Consider the following 21,278-nt stretch of genomic DNA (forward strand, 5'->3'; position numbering starts at 1 on the left):
TAACGATGCTTCTCAGATTGGGTGAGGATGGCTCGGGGCTGGGCAATAGGCTTTCACCTTCTGCCAGGCCTGGGTGCTTCTGCATGGTCCAGAGGGTGAAAGCCGGGGGCCACTCCAGGGCCCAGGCTGCAAGTTGGGACTGATGACTAACCTGTTAAGCCCTCTAGTCTGTAGCAGGGATTGAGGGGCCCATGCCAGCTAGAGGCTGGTCTCCCAGGTGAGGTGGGGTGATACCCCACCCATTTTTAAAGCACCCCAGCCTTTTCCCACCTCCATCTAGCACCAGTGGAGTCTGCTCTGTGGGCGGGGAGCATGATGTCACAGGGAGTGGGGGCTGGGGGAGAGGCACGTCCTGCAGCATGCCCAGCTGGCCAGACTCTGGGGCTCCCCCTCCTCTCCCAAAGCTGCAGCTCCCACAGCACAGCCTGGCTCCCCAGGCAAGAGCACAGTGCCCTTAATACACATTGGTATGTGGCTGATGGAGACAGGCGCCTGGCCAAGTGTTGCTGTCACAAAGTCAAGTGTTATTGTGAAAAAGGAGCAGGGCTGCCTACATGCCCAGCTGCCCTTTGCCAGCATTTTTTTTTTTTTCCTGGCTCAAAACCTTCCTGAAGTTCCAAGAAGTCTCAGAAGCTCAAGGGACAGGATTTTCCTAATTTAATAAGCAATCCCAGCTTTATAGGCAAAGCCCTCTGACTCCTTCCTTCCCCTGATACCTGTCTCCTTCCCTTCTAGAAAATACCACCCAGGGTAATTTCTCCAGGAAAGGACAGGGAAGGCTCTTCATTTCCAGCTCACACACATGGCACCAATTTAGTACAGAAATACACAGATACAATAATGATGTAATTATGCCATATAAATATTAACCTTATCCCTTTCCTTGTAGGTGGTTTGGTAAACCACTGCGTTGTCCGCACCACCGCTCAGGGGCGGTGTGGACAATTAAAAGAGCAATAGTAATTATAAGAAGTGTGCTTTGAAGACAGAGAAATCACAAAACCCATCTCAACATATGAATACAAAAATAGAATTCACACACAGAGGCATTTCCAGGAGTGAACACCACACAGTACCATGGGGTATGGGATGGCGATCAGTAGAAGTGGCCATAATTTTCCAAGTGCAGGTGTCCCTTGTTTTTAACTCCTTCTCCCTCCATTTTCCAGAGTAACTTCCCCAGAGGAGCCTGCCTGGAGCTGGCCATGCCTGGGCCCAGCCTAGAGGCCACTGTGGGGCCTGGTTACTTCTTCCTGGGATAGAGGGGCAGAGCTGGCTGCATCTCTGACGCCCATTGCTGGGGCTCTAAGCTCTCTCCCCATCTTCTTCCATGGCCTCTATCTCCTCCTACCTCTTCTCCCCGTCCCCCTCCCCCAGGGTCCTCTTCTCCTCTGCTGACATCCCAGCCGCAACCACCCCAGGCCAATGGCTTCCCAAAGTGCTGTCAGGTTCATCTCGGTGCTTCTGGCTCACTCTCTGTGCAGATGGGGGATTTCTATTTCTATTGCCAGGTAACTGGAGTTCCCTGGAAGGGGTGGGGGGATGCAGGGGCTCGGTCAAATCCAAGGCAGACAAGGTCTGCGTTTGAGTTCAGTGGGGGCAGGAAGCCCTGTCTTGCTTTATATCTGTTTTTTCCTCCTTCTTTCATCTTGGTGTTTAATGGAGGGAATCTGGAACCTGATGCTCTTGTCTCCTTCCTGTCAGTTTTGTGCGTCATTGACTTGTTCATATGCAGGCTGGGAGCAACTTTTCATTTAGTTCTCCTCCTCCCCCTTTGTGCTCCCCAGCCCAAGGAACACATTACTGCTGATGGCAAAAACACCTCCCTACACACCCAGATAGAATGCATCCTGGCCACCTGAGACTCACCGCAAGAAACAGCAGGACTTAGCACTTGCCCCTACATTTTTTTTTCCCTTAAAAGAAAAAATGCTTCATAAATGAACCATCCACAACAAAGTCTTATTTAGCAGAAACCAAAGATCCCAGAGTGGGAAACATCTGGCCCCTGGGCTAAGAGATGCCTTCTTCGGTCCTTGAGAATGCCTGACCGTGAGTCCCCTAACCCGTCCTAGGGTCTTCCACCCTCTCCCATCTCAAAAGTCTCAATCCTCTAGGGTCTCCTAGGCAAAGCTCTGCCGTGGTCCTGCAGCTTGCTCACAGAGCTGCCTCATCCCATCCTCCCAGGCTGTGGGCAAGCTTGCACTGCCCTAAGACAGCCCACCCCTCCAACCACCCCCACACTTCCCGAAGCTCCCCCCTCTCTAGCTCTAGTCCATAGAGATGGGGGATAATGCACTCCTAGAATCCACCTCCTCCCCACTCAACAGCACGGAGACCCTGATGGTGGGCAAGGGAGATTCCATTGGGAGCTGTGCGCCTGGCCCACCTTCCAGGAACCCTGGAAAACCCAGGAAACCCAGCCTGGCAGTTCCAGGGCCTGGGGAAGGGAAGTCAGGCTGTGTGATGTCCCTACCCCTTTCATCTATGAAGTGGGGCCTGAGGTCCAGACCAGACCCAGGGACCTCTGGCAGCCTATGCTTCTGTAATTCTGAGATGGAGAAGAGGTGTTGGGCAGTGGAAGGATCCACCAAGGTAAGATATAAGGGCACAAAGTGTGAGGGGGGTCTTTTTGTTCCACCTTCTTGGTGCCTCTGCTTTCCCTCCCCACCTCAATCAGGGTAGGTCTTCCTGACCGGTGCTTGCTTATAGGCAACTTCTACTGTCCTCAGCTTCCTGAAGGCCCCCTGCCCCAACACCTCTTCAGAAGCACCCACACACCCACTGTGAGGGCCACTCAGAATTGCCAATGTTCTGCAGACTGGGTAAGAACCACCCAGCCCTCTCGCCTCCAGGCACAAGCAGAAATGTGTGCTGGGGGCCTTGTTTGAGAACAAATAGCAGGCCCACTGGGGTTTCCAGCAGCCAAAGGGTGCTGGCTCCAGCCTGGGATGGAGAGCAGAGAGGCAGGGAACAGGCTAGGACACAGGGCTCTCCATCAGGCTCCAGCCTATCCTGTGGGTGGCCTGTTAGGCGTCTGGGGATAAAGATTCCCATCTCTCAGAGGCAATCAGGCATGTTGGCCCCCCTCTCTCCTAGCTGGGTGGGTGGGAGATGCTGGGGGCTGCTGCTGGCCACTCGGCCCATCCCGACCACCCCTCCTCCTCTGTCTTTTATGTGGCCTCCACTTCCCGGGGCGTCCGGTTGCGCTCGGCCTGCACCCGGCTCTTCACCTTCTTGCCTAGCTCCAGCCCCACCCAGTTCTTGCCCTTGGCCTGTTTGCTGCGGCTCCGGCTGCGGGAGGGGCACCACACACGCTCACAGTACTCATCCACCCGGGGCAGGTTGGCAAAGCCGATGAGCTGCAAGATATCCTTATACCAGGCCTTGGAGGGGGTGGAGGCCAGGCCTTCCCGGGTTGCAGGCTCCTCTGGCCTCAGCCCCCGGGGAAACAGAGTGTTGAGCTGGGTAGCCACAATCACCTCCAGAGCCAGGCGGACCACCACCTGGGAGAAGCCGTGCTCCAGCGTCATGCAGGTGTAGGTGCCCGCATCCAGGCGGTTGAGCCTGCGGAACAGCAGCCCCTGTTCTGTTTGCAGGACACGCTCATCTGTCTTTACCTGTTGAGGGTGTGGGAAGGCATGAGCAGGCCACGGAGCAGGGCCTCCACCTTCAACTTCTCTGCTCCCTGCATATCCAAATTTTGCCATCTCGGTGCTCATTCTCCCCTTCCTAGCGGCTTGGCAGGCTCAGCTTCCTCGACTATGAGCTACTGGCAGGCAGGGCCTCACCTTCCCATAACCCAGGATAGGGCCTCCAAAGGGAGCTTCTCAAGATTTGACTGGCTTCTCCCCTAGTCACCCGGGACCCCTACCTTGGCCTTGGGGGACCCTGGCACACATTCACAGGGAACAGTAAGTTAAAGAGTATTTATGGGCTATTACTCTGGCCCCAGGATCCGAACTGCCTTCCACTTAACACACACACACACACACACAGGACTCTCCCTGTCTTTGTCTCCGTTGTTCGCGCCTCCTGAAGTGCAGGGCCCACAGCCCCATTACAGTGTAGGAGGTGGGAACACAGTTCTGAACCAGCCCTGTCTGTGGTCTGGACCCTGTCTGGGCTTTAGTCTGCATATGTGTACATTGAGGCTGCACTGCTTGGGTGGTGAGTGTTGTGTAACTCCATCTCATGGCTTCCCTGGCCCCCTGGGGGAGTCTTCTCAGTGCCCAGCCCAACAGCTGGCCCAGGGCTGGCCTCCCCCACTTCCCAAGCTGGAAGGAGAGCCCCTCCTATAATGAACCCGCTCCCTCCCCTTCCCTGCCCCGTGGGAGCAGCTTGAGAACAGTTCTTCACCCTGTCCCACCCACGCCAGCCTCAGACCCCAGACTGAAGCCATCTCTGGGGTTGACAGACTTTCTGGATAGGGGAGGAGAGAGTCTAGGCAGACAGCTGGACTCCAGGGAGGGAGTATGGGACCATGCAGAGTGTGTGTGTGTGTGTGTGTGTGTGTGCGCGCGCGCGTGCACACGCAAGAACCAGTGGTCAGGAGTCCGGGCCTAGGACAGAGGAGGACTCCCTGGAAAAGAGACTCTTTCAAAGACAAGCTATATATGTAAGCATGGGGGTCTTCCTGACCAGCTTAGACCCCCTGCCCTCCCTTCCATCTCAGCTACCCCCTCTCAGATAGAGCTCAGCTCATTACCTGGGAGTGTGTGGGCTCCCTGTCACTGGAGCAGTTCTACCACATCTGGCCTGGGTGTTCCCAGATGGCAGGAACAGGGGCACCTCCCTATGGGCACCCCATGAGCTTAACGCATACTTTTCTTAAGTTGATCTTGGCGGGTTCCCCCCAGAGTCCTTTCCTGGAGCTTGGGGTTTAGGGAGGGGTGGGACCTCAGGACACATGCAAGCTGAAGGCAGGATCCTCACTCACCTGGTTGGGTCCCTCATCCCCCCGACTCTGCAAGAACCAGTGCACGGTGGCCTGGGGGGACTTGGGCAGGCATTCTAGGAAGGTGCTGTTGTGCTCTGTGCCGTACACCGTGGTGGCTGCCACAAGTCCCGCAGCTTCCTCTGGAGGGATTTGGAGGTGGCCTCAGCTCAGGAACTGGAGGACCTCCAGGACCACTGACTGACGGCTCAGAAACCCCCACAAATATGACAGGGACCTGGGGGGTCTATCAGTCCCCCCAAGCAGCTCACTCTGCCCAAAGATCCTACACCTGCATATGGACAGGAGCTGCAGACAAGGGAAAACTGATAGGAAAGGACCCCCTCAAATCCAACCCTGGGTGGAGGCCTGACTATGAGGAAGCAGCAGCAAAGTGCAAGAGGGAGATGGGCTTGTCTTTACTGAACCTGCCATCAGTGGGGAGGGGAAGTGATGGCGCCCCTGCTGCAGAGGCCTTGCTGATGCTTCTAAATGATGGTGGGCCTGAAGAGGAGTGCTTACTAGAGGAGTGGCCTGAAGCCACACTTCACGGGATCAATGCCAGGCCACTGGGGTGAGTGGGGGCCCTGTGAGAGCCCCACTGGTGCCTCCATGCCTGTCACCACTCACCGTCCTGGCTCTGGCCCAGGCACTGCAGGGCAGGGTTGCCGTGACGGATATCCTGCCGGCGGATCCGGCGCTTGCTGGTGCCAGGCCGGTAGCGGGTGCAAGAGGCACCGTCCCACGCACAGTACGGGTCCCTGGCCAGGCAGCACTCTGCACAGGCACTGCCATAGGTCTCACACTGGTGCAGCTGCAACTGGGCCACTCCCAGCCTCGAGCCCACATACAGCATTTGCTGAGAGAGACAGAGAGGGAGCCCAAGGTGAGTCTGTGCTCCACCTAGAAGCAGCTGGACTCTCAGCCACCTTGGCTTTCCTGAGACCCCTACTATTTTTAAGTCTTCCAGAACCTCTTGGGTGCATTCCCAGAAGCTCACCTGATCTACATCAGATCCTGTTAGGGCGTGGAGGGGATGAGGCACACCTGGAGTCTTTCCTCTAAGGGGCTTCTCCAGACCCTCCCTGCAGCTGACCTTGGCCCTCTACCCAATGGCCTTTATCCTGCCTTGCCTCTGACCTTAGAGATGAGCTCTGTGCTTTAGGAATCCCAGTAAAAAGACAAGATTTACTCAAAGATAAACTGGGGCAGATGAAGTTGGAGGAGATTTTGCCCCTCACAAAAAGACACACAGCCGACGACGTCTAAAAAGTGACTCTCCTATTTGATTTAAAATCTGGATTTTGTTTTCAAGCACGTTTTTGTCTCCCCTGAGGAATAATGGCCTTTGTGTATCTCCCCCTATCTGAACACAGGCTCATTTACTTGGGGCCTCCCACTGCCCCACCCCCTCTCTGGTTTCTTGCGTGGGAATCTCAGCTCCCAGCTGGACTTTCAACCCTCCTTGCAGAGCCTAATCAGGCAGCCCCAGGGCCTGCCATGACTTGGCTTTTGGTTAGACAACAGCAGCCCTCAGGGAAACTCTGGGAGCTGGTGGGGAAGCAGGAGCAGTAGGGAGCCACGGCAGCTGCTCTTACCCTTTTGACAGAGATCTCCATCTCAGTGATGGGTGTTGGCACCTGGGGAAGAAGAAGCAAGACCTTCCCTGTAACCCTGCTCTCGGCCTCCTCTAGCCTCTCGGTGGAGGCCACCTTTCTCCCAGGTCAGTGCACTCTCTGGCAATTAAGGCCAGACAGTCTTTCCCACATGTCAGGTCATTAAAAGAGTCCCCTTGCCCTGACTGGCCTCCAAGACTTAACTAAAAGCACAAAGCCCCAGTGTCCCCTCCACAGCCCTGGTCCCCAGCAGTGAGGCAGCTGTCTCAAATCACCCATCCATGTGGGACACACAACAGACTTGCTGTCTGACCCTCTAAAGGGGCCAACAGAACCCTCTGGGGACTTGGGATCTCACTAGGACTTGAGCTTGGCAGGGCTTTGTCAAGGGACAATCTCCTCAGCCATCCCTCCCTAGGCCCCCCAAATCGCAGCTCACAGATAGGTGTCTCCAGGCCCACCATCGATTAATAGCATCAGCAAGGCCTCTGCAGCAGGGGGCGCCATCACTTTCCCTCCCCACTGATGGCAGGTTCAGTAAAGACAAGCCCATCTCCCTCTTGCACTTTTCTGCTGCTTCCTCATAGTCAGGCCTCCACCCGGGGTAGAATTTGAGGGGGTCCTTTCCTATCAGGCCCCCAACTCACCTTAAACACCTGGAGCTCCTCCAGAACCACTTCCTCAGGCTCAGCAGAACCCTCCTGGAGGGCGATGACCTTGAGCACAGAACCAGAGTCTGGGGCAGGGTGGGAGGGGTCAGTGGGAGAGGAAGGGACAGCCTGGGTCCCTGCAAACCTCCCCAGCCCCAGGCCACCCACCGGTCCCCAGGAAGATGACATCATAGGTCCCATCCTCGGCCTCTACACGGTCCACAACGATCTGACGCAGCTGCTGGGCCAGGTGGGTTTTGACAAGGACAGGGCGGTCCCGCCAGGGACGCACAGGCCGGAACATGAGTGGGTGGGCTCGGGCAAACTGCAGCACCTCATCCGGGTAATCCTTGGTGCTGCCAAAGGGTCGTCCTGGCTGTGAGGTCATCTTGCTGGGGCACTGAGGGTAGTGGCAAAGGGAGTACCTGAAGCTCCCTGGGATGGCACATTCCCCACCCCAGTCTGTTTCTAGGCCTCACTGGCTGGGCATGCCAGCCTCGCAGGGACTGCTCTCATTGTAGAAGAGACTCCTCAATGCGGTCAGGCTCAGCTTCCCTCCCGGCCCCGCCCAGGTCCTCTGGAGCCCAGCTCAGTTGCTGCCCTGGGGCTGCAGGCGGTCACAGTCCTATCCCCTGGTGAAGCCCCTCCTGGCATCTACACACCCTGCTCTGTCCCAGCCAACTACTCACCATGCCAGGGCGGGGAAAGGGCACCTTGCCCCCATAGGGCCTCCACTGGTGCTGGGGACCATCTTGGTGGGCAAAGGGCCCCTTGAAGACTTCCCAGATATCTGCCATGTGGTACACGCAGACAGCGTAGCCCTGGAACACAGTACTGCAGAGGACGAACAGGGACAGTCAGGCTAGGGTGGCTGTCATAGGCAGGAAGGGGGCAGCTTGGTTCTGTACGTAGGACGGAGGATGATGGTGCCTGCAGTCAGCAGAGACCTGAAAACAAGGACATCCAGGCAGCGAATACAGCCATGGTGTCACTGAGTCAGGGACAGAGATGGCACCCATGGGGAGGCTGGGAAATGAAGGCAGAGGCTCAACAGAGGAGGCTGGGGGGTGCAGAGATGGGCCTGGGGTAGGGGTGAGGGGAAGCCCACCTGACCATGCTGAACAGAGCGTACACCTCCAGGCTCTTCCCTGCGCTGGGCCACAGCAGGAACACATCCTCTGGGAGATAGAAGGCCACCACCAATGCCCCCTACTCACTGGCCCTGAGCCCTCCCCAGCCCACAGCCAACCTGCCCTGGCCACGCCCTTACCCAGCTGGTTGAAGTGGGTCTCAGCACCGCCAGGGCCAGGCACCGAGCAGAGCAGCCTGGCTTTGAGGAAGGTGCTCCATTTGTTCACCAACACCCGCTGGCCGCCCATGTCATTCTGGGGGGTGGGGGCCAGTCAGCATGGGCCCTGACGACAGGCCCCTCCTCCTGCTCCTCCACCCTCACCCTTGGGGAGCGGCCTGGATGTCAGCTCCACACCCTTGCCTTGGTTCCCTGCTGCTGCGGGGGGCCAGTGCAGGATGGGGGACAGGTCTGGGAAGGTGGGTACGGCCAGGATCTGAACCTCACTGCCCCTTTCACAGCTCTTACCATGCAGACGCGGCCCACGCGGCTGACAGTGACTCGGCTCAGGCCCCCATCGGGTGAGGGGACAGTCTCCGAGAAGAAGAAGTACACCTTGTCATCGTCCTGGTCGGAGTTGTCAGGGATCCGGGCGGCCATCACAAACCGGGGATCTAGAAGGTGAGAGGATGAAGCTGGTGCAGGGCCCTCAAACAGAAGGGAAGGGGGGTTTGGTGGGGGTGAACCAATGAGGAGGGGAAGGGGCACAGGGACCCCATTGGAGGCTGAAGTCCCAGGCAGAGGAGTGGGGATGGGCCACCCTTCTGGTCTCTGCTCCAGAGTCAGTTCCTCCGCCTCACTGCCAGTTCCCGGGGCAGACCCCTGGGCTCACCATGCAGAAGGTTCTGGTCAGAGTCAGAACGCAAGGCTGGCCGGGGACCCCCACTCCGGAAGATCATGGCCTCTCGCCCCAGGAAGTCAGCATTGAGGCCCGTGTATAGCTCCCCACCTGGGGTGAGGGTTGGGGGCACAGTCAGGAGAGTAAGGCCAGGCCCTGGACCTGGGTCCCCCCCTTCCCGATGACATGAGCCAGCTCCCACCCTTGCCACATCTGCCTTGGCCTGGGCATCACTCACCTACAAAGGTGCTGGCGAAGGGACGGCTGGGCTCGTGTGGGCACCTCCCCCGCCCACTTTCTACACTGTAGGGCTCAAGATGGAGCACATGCTGGGAAAGGGAGGGAGGATGGGAGGGAGAGGTGTCACCTAGGACAGGGGCACCAGCCCTCCTCCTAAGGAATAGCCATCGCGTGCAGCTGGAGAGTGGGGGTGAGCAGAAGGCGCCCTCATTCAGAGCCTTGCCAGCAGGTCAGCTCCACCACAAAGGCGCCTTTCAGGGTCTGGCCCCTCTGTCCTGACCCAGGCTCAATGGGGAATGTTCAGGCAGCAGGGAGGAAATGTCACTGCTTCCCAATCCCTTGTGGGGCCATCTGGCTCACCTCCCCACGATGCCCAACGGCAATGAGAGCGCAAGTGGGTTGGAAGGCACCAGTGCCGCAGGCCAACAGGTGGGTCCGGTTGTGGGGCTGCAGCACCCGCACAAAGTTGGCGCACTCCACCTGAGGGGGGAGGGGAGGGGAGGAGATGGACCGAGTGTGGGGGCACATTCTTCAAGACCTTCAAGAGTCTTCAAGATCTGCTCCAAGTGTCCCCAGCACAGGCACCTAGGGAGCATCCCCAAGCTCTCCTGGGACTCAGGGCCTGGGCATTAGGTTAGGGTGGGGGCAGTCACTCGACAGCACTCACCAGAGGATCTCTTCCCTTGTGAACACACTCCTCCCTCTGTCCTGGCTGCGGTGGCCACAGGACCTGAAACACAGCCTGGCTGACCACTGACCTCACAGCCTCAGTTTCCCCAGCTGGCCTCCCATCCAGAGTTGCCCAGCCCTTAGACCCACTTCCCCTTCAGCCCAGCTCACCTCCCGGGCATCTGGCCATGCCTGGTCCAGCCGCAGAGAGTAGATGGCATCTCGGCCGCCCAGAAACAGGCGGTCCCGGTACTCATCCAAGTACAGGGCCCGAAGGTCCAGGGAGCCCCGAGGACCCAGAAAGATGGCAGAGCGGTTGACAGAAAGGAGGTCTAGGAGGGGGTGAGGAGGGGATCAGGGCTTACTGCTCAGCCCATTCTCCAGCCAATGTGTGGAGGTGAAGGGTCCCAGCTGCGCAGTCACCCTCCACACACACTCACATCTGGAAAAAGTTTGCATCCACAGGACTGCTGGAGAGCTTCTGGGAAATGACTCCTGGGGGTGGGTGGGAGAGGGGGCCTCTGAGCCTCCCACCCAGCCCAGCCCACCCAGGGGCCTGCCCCCTCCCCCTCCACTCCTTGACCCTCTGGTCTTCAGTTAACGTCTCCTTCCTACTTGCCCATCTGTGCCCAACCCAGTCCCCAAGGAAGATGACTCCATGGGCGGCACTTATGGCAGCAAGCTGGATGAAGTGCTGGGAGAGCCTGGAGGAAGAGTGGGTGGTCTGAGCAGCGTGCGAGACTGACTCAGTGGGACAGGCAGACAGGCAGGGGAGAGCGTTCCCAGCAGGGAACATGTGGCTAAGGCCTGGGTGGATCTCTAAGCTCCAGGCCATGGAAGTGGATAAAGAGGGTTTTCTCCTCCATAGATGCTGCCCACCCAGCCCCTGGGGATTAGGGTGGCTGTCTGGAGATGATGATCCCAGGAGGTAGGGATCCTGAAATAGGTCCTTGGGGTCCAGCTAGGTAGTTGGGTGTACAAGGGCAGGCAGCAGGAGGTGGTGGGAAGGGGTGATGGCCAATCTGGGGAAGGTCATCCTTGTCCCAGCACCCACTCTATTCCCCAATTCATTAACAGCCTCTTCTAGGAAGACCTCCATGGCTGAAAGTACTTTGTAGGGGGATTGGCCCTATTTGGGCCTTTTCTTGTAGTCTGACTACCCCCACCCCCAGTCACAGGGTAGTCCACATCTCCCTTCCCCAAATCCCTTCGAACTCTCTGGAGCAGAGCCATGTCTCCCCACTCAAACCCTCCAGAGCAGGCCTGGGTCTCCCCACCTTAGACAAGGGTTCCCGGGGAAGGTGGTCACCCCTCTGGTTTCCCCAAGAAATATCTGTGGAGAGCTTGTGTCTCAGGGACCATTTCCACGGAATCAGAGAAGGCCTGTGCCAGCTGCAGCACAGCGGATCAGGTTAGATCTGCAGAGGAACCTCCTGGGCCAGGATGGGCAAAGAAGGTAGGCTTTGAAGAGCCTCTTGGATGGAGGGGAGGAGGAACGGCCAGCGTTGCAAAGTGGGCTGCTAGAGGCAGGAGGGGACTGAGGCTGTGGAGATAGGGTGAGAGACCCCACTGTAGGGCAGACAGAGGGACAGGATGCCTCTCTCTCTCCCACTGTCTGCCCTGGGCAAGAAGCACGGCTGCTTGCAAACAGAGCCTCCAGACCTGCCCCCTCTGCCCCCTCCCCATCTCTACTGAGGTCTCACTTCTTGTCTCAGTTGCCCCCTCAGGTTTTCCGCCTGGGCGTCTCTCTCCTGTCTTCACCCTGGCCCCTCTTCCAGGACCTGTCCCCTTTCCCCTGCCTTCCTCCCTGGCTCCTGCCTCTGGCGGCCAGCTGGGAGCACCACACCGCCCGTGGGGAATGATTAAAGTCCTTCCCAAGGGCTGTGCGGGGAGTGACCGTATCCCTTTGGCTGGCAGAACAGACTGCTTGGGGCTGCCGGGGGCCCCATGGCTGGAGTCTCCCAGGGTGCAGGTCCCCCCCCGCCCCCCCCCCCCGCAAGACGCGCGCGCACACACACAGGGTACACACTACCCTACCTCGGTAGGAGAGCCGCAGGCGGGGCACGCTGGGGCCAGGGCTGGGACTGCCTCCGTGGAGCAGGAGGCCCCCCAGGAGGCAGCAGATGGCCCAGGCTGAGGGGGCCATGCGGGGAACCAGGGGCACCACGCTACTTGGAGAGCTGCCCTCGGTCCTGCCGCTGGTTGTAGTTTGCTCTGTTGCCGCCAGGCCTGCCACTTATAAGGCGGCGGCTCCACCCAGTCCCAGGCAGGGAAGGCGGAGAGGAAGAGGGAGGGGGCAGGAGCCCCGCCGCTGTCCACCTGCAGCTTCTCTCCTCCTCGCCCTATGATGCCTGTGTCAGAATGGCTGGTTCCTCACTGGGGAGACTCTTTCCCAGCTGGGGTGTGGGTGGTTTATGCAGAAATGTCTACAAACGCAAGACCCCAAGCTCTTGCAAACTGTTGAGGGAGGAAATAGCCTGGAAGAAAGATTAGAGATCAGAGGTTGATGGGCTGGATGGGGCTCTAGCTGGGCTCTCCTTTGCTCCTTGCCCCTCCAGTACTCATGATAGAGCCCCCCCGCAAACTGATTCTGGGCCTAGGTCCCAAGGGTCCAGCCCTCTGAAGTCTTGGCCTGGCTTCGCAACTCCCCTGGTAGGGCCCAAGTTGCCTTGGGGAAGTCATTCCAGCCCAAGGGGCTCTGCATTTTGGATGGGGGCTTGAGGCCTGGCCACACTTCACAGATGTGAAATTGGCAAGAGATGAATGCTCAGACTTCTCTACCAGACCTGTTCCTTTCTGGCCTCCAGGCTGGGGCAGGGGACAGGTTTTACCCCATACAAGGGAGGCCCCCATTGCCCTGCTTCCCTCAGCCCTCCAGTCCTCCCGGAGCCTCAGGGCCCAGGGTGTCACCAGGTAAGAGGTGGGTTCTTCCCAGAATCCCCTTCTGCCCATAGACCCTACCCCTATGATTCCTCCAGAGTGATGGTGGAGGGAAGGTGCTCATACCCCTACTCCCTCTGCTCTGAGCTCTGAACAAAGGAACAGGAGAGTCATAGAAGGGGGACAAGGGGGGATGAGGCTAAAGGGCTGAATAAAGGCAAGTGAGGAGACCGCTCCCCCACCCCACCAAAACTGGCCCTATTTCCACCCTCCACAGGTGCCACTCTACCCCATTCCAGACTCCTACATGCAGGCCCCAGTAGCCCTGGGTGCTAAGATTTCAACCTTGAGATATTGAAATCGGTGTTCCCAGGATTCTGGAAACTCCTGCAAGTTAGGCCTCCCAGATGGGCCAGGCTGAGCCCTCAAATGATAATAATGATTAGGAAATGGGGCAGCAGAGAGTGAAGGATGTGGACCAGGCCACATAGCAGCCTGAGAACAGGTCCTGCTCAGTCCTGCCCCATTCTGGGTCTCTCTTTTGCTTCTTAGGCTCCGGAGGGTCCTGGGACCCCCACCTCCCTTCCTATCTCATTCCTAAAAGGGAAGTGGATCAGCCCTTTGAGTTAACATGAGGAAGACCCAGGGATTTGAACCCTGTCTCCTGGTCCCCATCTCTCCTCAACACATACATGCCTCCTGACCTGGGATTGGGCATGTATCCCCAAAGAACCTTGGCCAAGGCCCTTCCCTCTCTGGGTCTCAGTCTCCTTGCCCAGTCAGGGACCAGCCACCTTGGTTATAAAAGGCTCTATAAACTTTAGAGGGGTGCTTGTGCAGGGGCTGCCGTGATAGTGATCACATCCTGGGCCTTCTGCATCCATCTCCCTGGAGAGATGTTTCAGCCTATAGACTGGGCTGGGAGCCAATATCTGGCTAGAGATTCAGCTGGACAGCCTCTCAACCAGCATGTGGCCAGCAGCTGTGGGCGGTAGACCCAACAACTTCTCAGAACTTCCAAATCACCCTGGGGATCTAAGCTCAGCCAGGCCTCCAGCTAGGGCTGCAGGGGAGGCTCAGGTCTCCTGGAGCAGCATGTGGGTATAGCCTACTCCACGCTGCAAAAAGCAGCTTGTGCCAGAGGTTAGGACCCCCAATTCTAAACTTGTCATGCAGCCTTGGGCAGATACTCTTCCTTTCTGGGCCTCTTTCCCAGTCTGGACAGGGGTAGGGATTGTCCTTTGGTAAAGATCTCTGCTTGGGGCTATTGGTGGGGAAAAGACTCCCAAGGGTCCCTCTGATTGCTGGGATCAGTGGGCCCAGCCACAGACATCTTGTGCCATCTAATGGACAAAGTGGGAATTGCAGGAGGTCCCAAAACTGCGTGCTTTGTCAGGCCCTTGTGATAGGTACAGGTACACAGCACAGACTCTTGGGATAGCAGGCAGTAACAAGGCAACCCCTAATATGAAGAGGCAGGTGCAGTGGGAGATACTCCAGTGGTTGCTTCTTATGGAGGAAGATAAGGCGGGCTTCATGAAAGAAATACTATCTAGGCAAAGGATGACACAGCCCAGAAGAAGTGGAGAGGACTGAACATAGCAAAACAGAATTGGGTGATGTGTGCAGGAGAATGCAGTACCATGTGCTAGTTGGAGCTTGTCAGCCCTTGGTGGTGTACATGGTGATGTGTATTGTCATGTACCAGGTGCCCCAGGTAGGCATGTGAAAGGGTCCAGCCCAGAACTCTGGGGTCAGCATCACTGGAAGGAATAGATGTCCTTAGTCCCTCCCCCACCAACCTCATTCTGGAACAGAGATATTGGGAAAGTGTCAAAGGGCTTCCTACTTGTGGACCCCTATCTTTAAGGTACCAGCCAGCCACCCTCCTTGCACCCTCTTTGTAGCTGGCCCAGTTATCCTCCGTTTTGTTTGCAGAGGGCCTAACTCTTGGGGGCTTTTTCTTCTTCCCCAATCCCATCAGGATCTCACATCCCCTGGGTGCCCTCGGCTTCTGAGGCCCTTATCCTCCTTTTCCCACCTCAGCCACTCATTCTCCATGTCACCACCAACGATGACATGACCTTCAGCATCCCATTCAGAACATCCCTCCTCTGATCCCACCTCCTGTGCTCAGTGTCCCCGCTGCTGCAATTCTCCCCTCCCTTTTGAGCCAACCCTTTCTCCCTGCCCAGCTTGGGTCCAGTCCCAGAGCTATGACCACGCCCCAGACACACTCCCAGAGACCCCAGCCACTCACCCTCTGCAGCTTTGCCCCTGCATCTCGCTTCACCCCTTGCTCAGTTTCACTAGGTTGCTCCTATCATCAAGTGCACTTCCCTGGACCCCACATCTCTCCTTAGCTCCAGCCCATTTCTCTGTTCCCTGAGTGTCTGCAAAAATTCACCAGTGCTGTCTGCACTTGCCATCTCCCATTTACCTTGCCTTACTTCTTTGGTCCTTTTAGTTGCGCTCCCACCCCTCCACTCCAGTGAAACCCTCGTGTCCAGATGACCAAGTTGGACACAAGGCCTCAAAGCTCCCCAGCTCCATGAGCATCCATCAGCTGACTTCAATGCCTCCTTCCTTCCCTCCTGGGTCCAGAGGCCCCACACTCACCCAGGTTCTCTCCCACCCCACTGGCCACTTCTCCCCCCACCCAGATTGCCCAGGTGGGATTCCCAGTGCCCAGTCCTGGGCCGTCTCTCCCTACACACCCTCTCCCTAGGGGCCTCCTCCAGCACCAGGGCTGGGAAGGCACTTCTTACTCTGATGACACCTGACTTCATAGCCCTTCCTCCGCCCTCTTGCTTAGCTCTAGCCTTGCTCTGATGTCCCCACCAACCTGTCCCAGAGGTATCTCGACTTTGACAATGACAAAGGACCTTCCATCTCTCCTGTGATTACATAATCTGAATTGAGTCCTCAGGAAACACCAGGCAAATCCAAATCTCATTAGATTCTACAAAATAACTGGCCTGCACAATTCTATAGCGTCAGGGTCATTAAAGGTAAGGAAAGACTGAGAAACAGGTCAGAGGAGAGTAAGGGAACGGGACGACAGGACGCAGTGTAGGATCATGGGTTGGATCCTGGTCCAGAAAGAGAACTTCATAGGGCAACTGACAAATCTGAAGGAGGTTAGCAGGTGAGTTAGTAGTTGTGTGTCAGTGTTAATTTCCTGGGTTTGATCTTTTCCTGTGGGTATTTAAGACATTAACATTTGAGGAAGCTCTTGTGAAGTATAAGTGGGAGTTCTTTGTGCTATTTTTGAAAGTCTAGAATTTCAAAATGAAAAGTTAAGAACTGTTAAAAAAAAAAAAAGTCAAAAGGAAAGGAGGAACCTCCATTTCCCAATACTCCACTGCCAAACTTGTGCCCCGACCCCCCAGTCTCCCCTATCTTGGGAGATGGCAGTTTCGACTTTGACTCCTTCCTTTCTCACACATCCCATTCAATCCTCCAGTGAGTTCTATCCATTCTAGTTCCAAAACATGCCCTCAATCTGTGTACCTTCCTCCACCCTTCTCTCCCCACTGCACTAAGGGCCACCAGACCTCTCACCCTAAAGTTGCCAAGGCCTGGCAACCGGCCCAGTGCTGCCTTTCCACTCCTGCAAAGCTGCAGTCTTTTCCCGTGCCCTTCTGTGGCTGATTCCTGTGGCTGATTCAGATCTCCTCCAGGAAGTGGAGGAGATTCAGTGCCACCTCCTCTAGGAAGCCTTCCCAGACCATTCTATCTCATGGCCAGCACACTTCTACAATCCCCATTCCAACACTATGCGGGTTTCTTCAGTGCACTCCTCTCCCTCTTTGTCTTCCTGAGTCTACTATCAATTCCATAAAATTAGGGACTGGGACTGAGGATCTCAGCATTCAGCCAGTGCTGGACACAGAATATACATGTGACTAAACCCTGGAATGGTATCCTGGCAGGTGGTGGCACCCACAGTAGCCCTGCCTCCTCTTCTGAAGTGTCATCATTCCTGGGTGTATATGTAGGTCCTTGAGTTTTCCAGCTCCTGAAGCCAGGATTTAGGGGACCCCTGGTCTCTCTAGGCATCAGGCAGCTACTGCCAGCTCTGACCTCCACTGGAGGCATCTCCAGAATTCCAAGACCGTCTCTGGAATGTTGGGCCTGTCTGGGGAATGCCAAGGCTGGGGCACAGGTGCAGAGGCTGTGGAGTGACTGGGTGGAGCAGGGACAGCTGCTGACATTCTGGCTGCAGCCTAGGCACAGTGGCAGCTGTCCCTCTTGCAAGCACCACTGCTGACACCTCCACTTCCTTGCATTCCTCTACCTCCCCAAGGCCAGTTTCACTATTCTGTCCATAGTTCTGGCCTGGGTACCCCCACTAGGCTGAGAGCCACCAGGCCCTCTGCATCTATTCCCTGTCAGGGAGGAATTGTGGGCTGCTGGAGCTGATGAAGTTCATGGTAACTAGAAATCATGCCCATCTGGACCTGGTCCATCAGACAGAGTCCTCGGCTGGGGAGCCAGGTGGCTCTGCTCTTCCCAGCCTCACTGCATGACCTTGACAGGCCCGGAGCCTCTCTGGGCCCCACCTGTCAAATGGCCAAGGGGAGGCAGAGTAGAAGATATGCCCCTCGGTCCCTTAAGCCAATGCCGCCAGCAGGAAATCCAAGTGGGTGGGCAGATGGCCTGGAGCTGCAGGCCAGCTGAGCCCCCATGTGGTCTGCTTCTCCCCAACCAGAACCAAGGAAGGGCTGGGGCTGCTGTGCTGCAGTGACTTCTGTCTCCAAGTAGTGGATCCCTGCCTGCCAACTGGCTGACCAAAACTATGGCCCTGACGGGGCCTGTGAAATGCAGATTCCTGGGCCATCACAGCCTTCAGATGTGGAATTGCTGGAGGTGGGGCTGGGGCACCAGCAGTTATAGAAAAGAGACAGTGGGGCACGGAATGTTGTAGTCTCTGATCTAATCCAGCCCCTCCTGCAGAAGGCAGTGTGCAAGGGTGGTTAGGGTCTGGGACGGGGAAGGAAACTGCTGCGGCAGGAGTAGACCCTGGGGAAGAGTCATGAATGGAAGCCAGGCACCAGGCTCCAAGGAGCAGGGCTTTATTTGCATTCTCTAGGACAGGGCTGGGTAAGGTAGTCAGGGAGGGCCTGTGGTCAAGCACATACCCAAATTCATATCCTGGGGACTCTGGCTCCCTGCCCCCAACCCCGGGGCTGGGCTGGAGTTGGAAGGTGGTACAGGCAGCTCTGAACGAAGGTCGGTGTTTACTCCACCCCCTTCATGAACTCCAGGAATTCTGTGGAGAGAGGGGCGAGCATAGGTCAGAGGTGGATCGGTGCTGGCCTCTTGGCAGCAGGGATTCAGTGCACCCCCACTCACCGTCATAGTCAATGCGGCCATCATTGTTCTTGTCACCATCTTTCATGAGCTCCTCGATGTCATCCTCTGTGATGGTCTCGCCTGTCGCCTGAAGCATTATCTTCAGCTCCTCCAGGTCGATATAGCCATCAGCGTTTCTGCCAATGGGTGAGGGGAGCCTCAGAGCCCGTGATGGGGGCACAGAGAGGGGAAGAGGCAGCCCTGCTCATGACCCCGGGAGGCAGGGGAGGGCCACTGGGAGGTGGCGCATCCCATTCCCTCACTGTACAGAATGGGAGACTGAGGCCTTGAGGTCACAAGACTGTCCCCCTCTCCCCAGCTCTGCTAGGGTTAGGGTCAGAGGTCAAGGGTCATACACTCACTTGTCAAACATGCGGAAGAGGTCAGAAAGCTCCTCCTCAGACTTTCCTTTGCTGTCATCCTTCATGCACCGAACCATCATGACCAAGAACTCATCGAAGTCCACTGTGCCACTCCCTGGAGGGAGGGGTGTGGCACAGCCATTAGAGAAGGATGGTCAGAATGGCTGGCACTGCCCTTGACACTAGACCCCAGTGCTCTCACTGCATCCTCACACTAACTCTGTGAGGCCTGTGTGGTCCTTGGGCCCATTTTATACATGAGACGGCTGAGGTTCAGAGAGGCTAAAGAGCTCCTTTAAGGACACAGAGTAATAAGTAGCAATCCAGGATTCAGGGTCCCAGTGAGCTGGGAGTGCTATGGGTTTGGGGCTGGGTGGGGAGGGGAGGGGGCTCACCGTCTTCATCCACCTCGTCAATCATCTCCTGCAGTTCCTCAGGTGTGGGGTTCTGGCCCAGCATCCTCATCACTTTGCCCAGCTCCTTGGTGCTAATGCAGCCATCCTCGGCGCCCAGCACGAAGATGTCAAAGGCTGCCTTGAACTCTGTCCAGTAGGGGAAGAGGAGAAACAGAGCGGCCAGGGCTCAACAGCCAGAAACCTGGAAGGTCAGACCTCTAGTTCCACCTGTTAACCTACCCACTTCCCTCTGACATCTGAAGTCAGAGGGAGAGGGACTCTGGCCTCTGGCCTCCAGCCTGGGGTCCTCCTACTCCCCCAGCCCAGCCCTGCTGTTCCCCTACATGCGTGTTTGAGCACTCACCATTTTTCTGCTCTTCTGTCAGCTGCTCTACCTAGAGAGGAAAAGAGGTCTCAGGACTCAGGCTCAGGCCTTCGCTGCTGTGGAGGAAATCAACCCATTCCATAGCTGGGAAGACTAAAGCCAGGAAGAGGTAGGCCATTCCCAGGTCACAGAGCAGAAGAGGCCTCAGTTCTCCCTCCCTGCCCCCCAAAGCCCTGAGGTGACCTGGCTAGCCTCACTGAGACTGGGCTCAGGGCCAGGGTGACAGGTGGGAACCCCTTCCACGACCAAGGTGACCCTGAGTAACAATAGTCATCGCCCTCCCCACCCCACCCCCAACCCCCGGCTGAAACCCAAGCTGGGTGGCCCAAGAGACAGCTGTCCCTCAGGTTGGGACAATAAAACCAAAGTGGGGCTAGGCAAAGCCACCCACTGTAACCTGACCGGGGTGGCCACTGGGCTATTTTTAACGGGGGACAAAGTTAAACCTGGTGATTGTTCTGGGGACTCTGGCATGCAGGGGGTGGGGCAGCGTTATCTAGCCCCCTGGCCTGCTGGAGCCTCAGGAGCCAAAATTAGTTCCCAGCCCCGCCAGGCCTTGTATGGGCATGGGGCGGAGGACTGCCCCCCCAGCTCCATGGACTCCTGCAGGATAGGCAGAGGCACCCCCTTCCTTTCCCCGGGCTGAGGGAGGGGTTCCCCTGGGAGCAGCTGTCCATGTCAGATGTCCTTGTCTCTACGGTGGGAGGAGGTCAGTAACACACCCCCCTGCTGGCATGGAATCACATCTGAAGCCCCTCAGTGGGCCCTGCAGGGACCTGAAGTGACCACCCTCCAGCCCTTACCCCTGGCTAAGCCACTGATCCGGAGCCTGCCGAGCTGGATGCGGGCTGGGGCCTCAGCTCTCTGTTCCTTCTTCCCAGCTCCCCACCCCCATGCCCAGTCCCTCCCTGCCTGCCTTAAACTTCAGAGCCCCTTCTCCAGCTCAGGATTCCAGCTCTCCAGCCCCCTCCTCACAACCCCTATCCCACTCTCCACAGCATCTGCAGCCAGCCAAGGGGCTGGAGGGGGTGGGGGATTGTGGACATGTGAGAAGCAGAATATGAGGGGCAGCAGTGGGGGAGGTGGGGACAGGGAAACAGCAACAGAGCCTCAGAGGGAGAGCTTGGAAGGAACAAAGAGATGGAAAGAGACTAGAAACAGCAAAAGTCCAGAGACCAGTGACGTAGACTAGAGACATTTGGAGACAGGGGCAGACATGATGCCAAAGCTGCGACATCTTCCTCCACCCACCCTGACAGCTACCCACAGACCCTAAACTCCTCACCCCTTCCACACCCTGGAATGCCAGCCCCACCAGCCCCTGAGGGCCTGGGTTGAAAGTACGTGGTCCCTCTCCTGGATTCCCACCATCTCCTTCAGGTGACCTTGCCCCCATCATGAGCTGAATGAGCCCCCTGTGGGCCCGCCACCCCAGCCCTGCCCAGGCCCATCCCTCACCGCAGCCTTGTAGATGTCATCCATACTGGCGGCTCACAGGGCAGGCTGCTGAGGTTGCCAGCAGCGGCCCTCGGCTTAAATAGCCCTGCCCCGCCACATTCCCGGCCCAGCCCACCCCTGCCTGCCGTATCCTCCACTCCCTCCCCTGGACCTGGTGATCTCACACTGGCCTGAGTCCCTGTGTCCTCCGCCCAGGGCAAGGAGAAGATGAAGGGCTATAAGGACCAGGTCTCTCTCCCTCTGTCCTCCATCTCCCCAGGGACTCTCCAGAAAAGTTTTTTGAAAAAATGAAAACATAAGCCCAGGACAGACGGGAGCTGTGTACAGGGGCCTCGCCTGGGGCCCACTATACTGCAGCTCCT

The 21,278-nt window shown here is 57.3% G+C and overlaps 2 protein-coding genes across 2 annotated transcripts; both read right to left on the reverse strand.

The window, feature by feature from the left end:
* Window positions 643–12,315, reverse strand: SEMA3G (semaphorin 3G). Its single transcript, XM_001928251.4, has 16 exons — window positions 12,116–12,315; window positions 10,250–10,410; window positions 10,077–10,139; window positions 9,770–9,889; window positions 9,408–9,498; window positions 9,164–9,280; window positions 8,800–8,945; window positions 8,473–8,587; window positions 8,311–8,380; window positions 7,892–8,036; window positions 7,371–7,602; window positions 7,200–7,288; window positions 6,535–6,576; window positions 5,567–5,795; window positions 4,940–5,079; window positions 643–3,620 (listed from the first exon to the last, which is right to left on the reverse strand). Exons 1-16 carry the CDS (start codon window positions 12,222–12,224, stop codon window positions 3,174–3,176), a joined length of 2,316 nt encoding a protein of 771 aa, XP_001928286.1. The 5' UTR covers window positions 12,225–12,315; the 3' UTR covers window positions 643–3,173.
* TNNC1 (troponin C1, slow skeletal and cardiac type) lies at window positions 18,200–20,949 on the reverse strand. The gene is made up of 6 exons (NM_001130243.1): window positions 20,917–20,949; window positions 19,438–19,468; window positions 19,074–19,220; window positions 18,679–18,793; window positions 18,317–18,453; window positions 18,200–18,233 (listed from the first exon to the last, which is right to left on the reverse strand). Exons 1-6 carry the CDS (start codon window positions 20,938–20,940, stop codon window positions 18,202–18,204), a joined length of 486 nt encoding a protein of 161 aa, NP_001123715.1. The 5' UTR covers window positions 20,941–20,949; the 3' UTR covers window positions 18,200–18,201.

Source organism: Sus scrofa, chromosome 13, assembly GCF_000003025.6.
Source record: "Sus scrofa isolate TJ Tabasco breed Duroc chromosome 13, Sscrofa11.1, whole genome shotgun sequence".
NCBI lineage: Eukaryota > Metazoa > Chordata > Mammalia > Artiodactyla > Suidae > Sus > Sus scrofa.

Excerpts from the sequence above, each read along its gene's own strand:
- SEMA3G (XM_001928251.4), bottom strand. The coding sequence starts at position 12,224 with ATGGCCCCCTCAGCCTGGGCCATCTGCTGCCTCCTGGGGGGCCTCCTG. Across the intron at positions 8,381-8,472 it reads GACCCACTTCAACCAGCTGG|AGGATGTGTTCCTGCTGTGG; the intron begins GTAAGGGCGTGG and ends TCTATCTCCCAG. Across the intron at positions 6,577-7,199 it reads AGGAGCTCCAGGTGTTTAAG|GTGCCAACACCCATCACTGA; the intron begins GTGAGTTGGGGG and ends CTTCTTCCCCAG.
- TNNC1 (NM_001130243.1), bottom strand. The coding sequence starts at position 20,940 with ATGGATGACATCTACAAGGCTGCG. Across the intron at positions 19,469-20,916 it reads ATGACATCTACAAGGCTGCG|GTAGAGCAGCTGACAGAAGA; the intron begins GTGAGGGATGGG and ends TTTCCTCTCTAG. Across the intron at positions 18,454-18,678 it reads CTCTTCCGCATGTTTGACAA|AAACGCTGATGGCTATATCG; the intron begins GTGAGTGTATGA and ends ACCCATTGGCAG.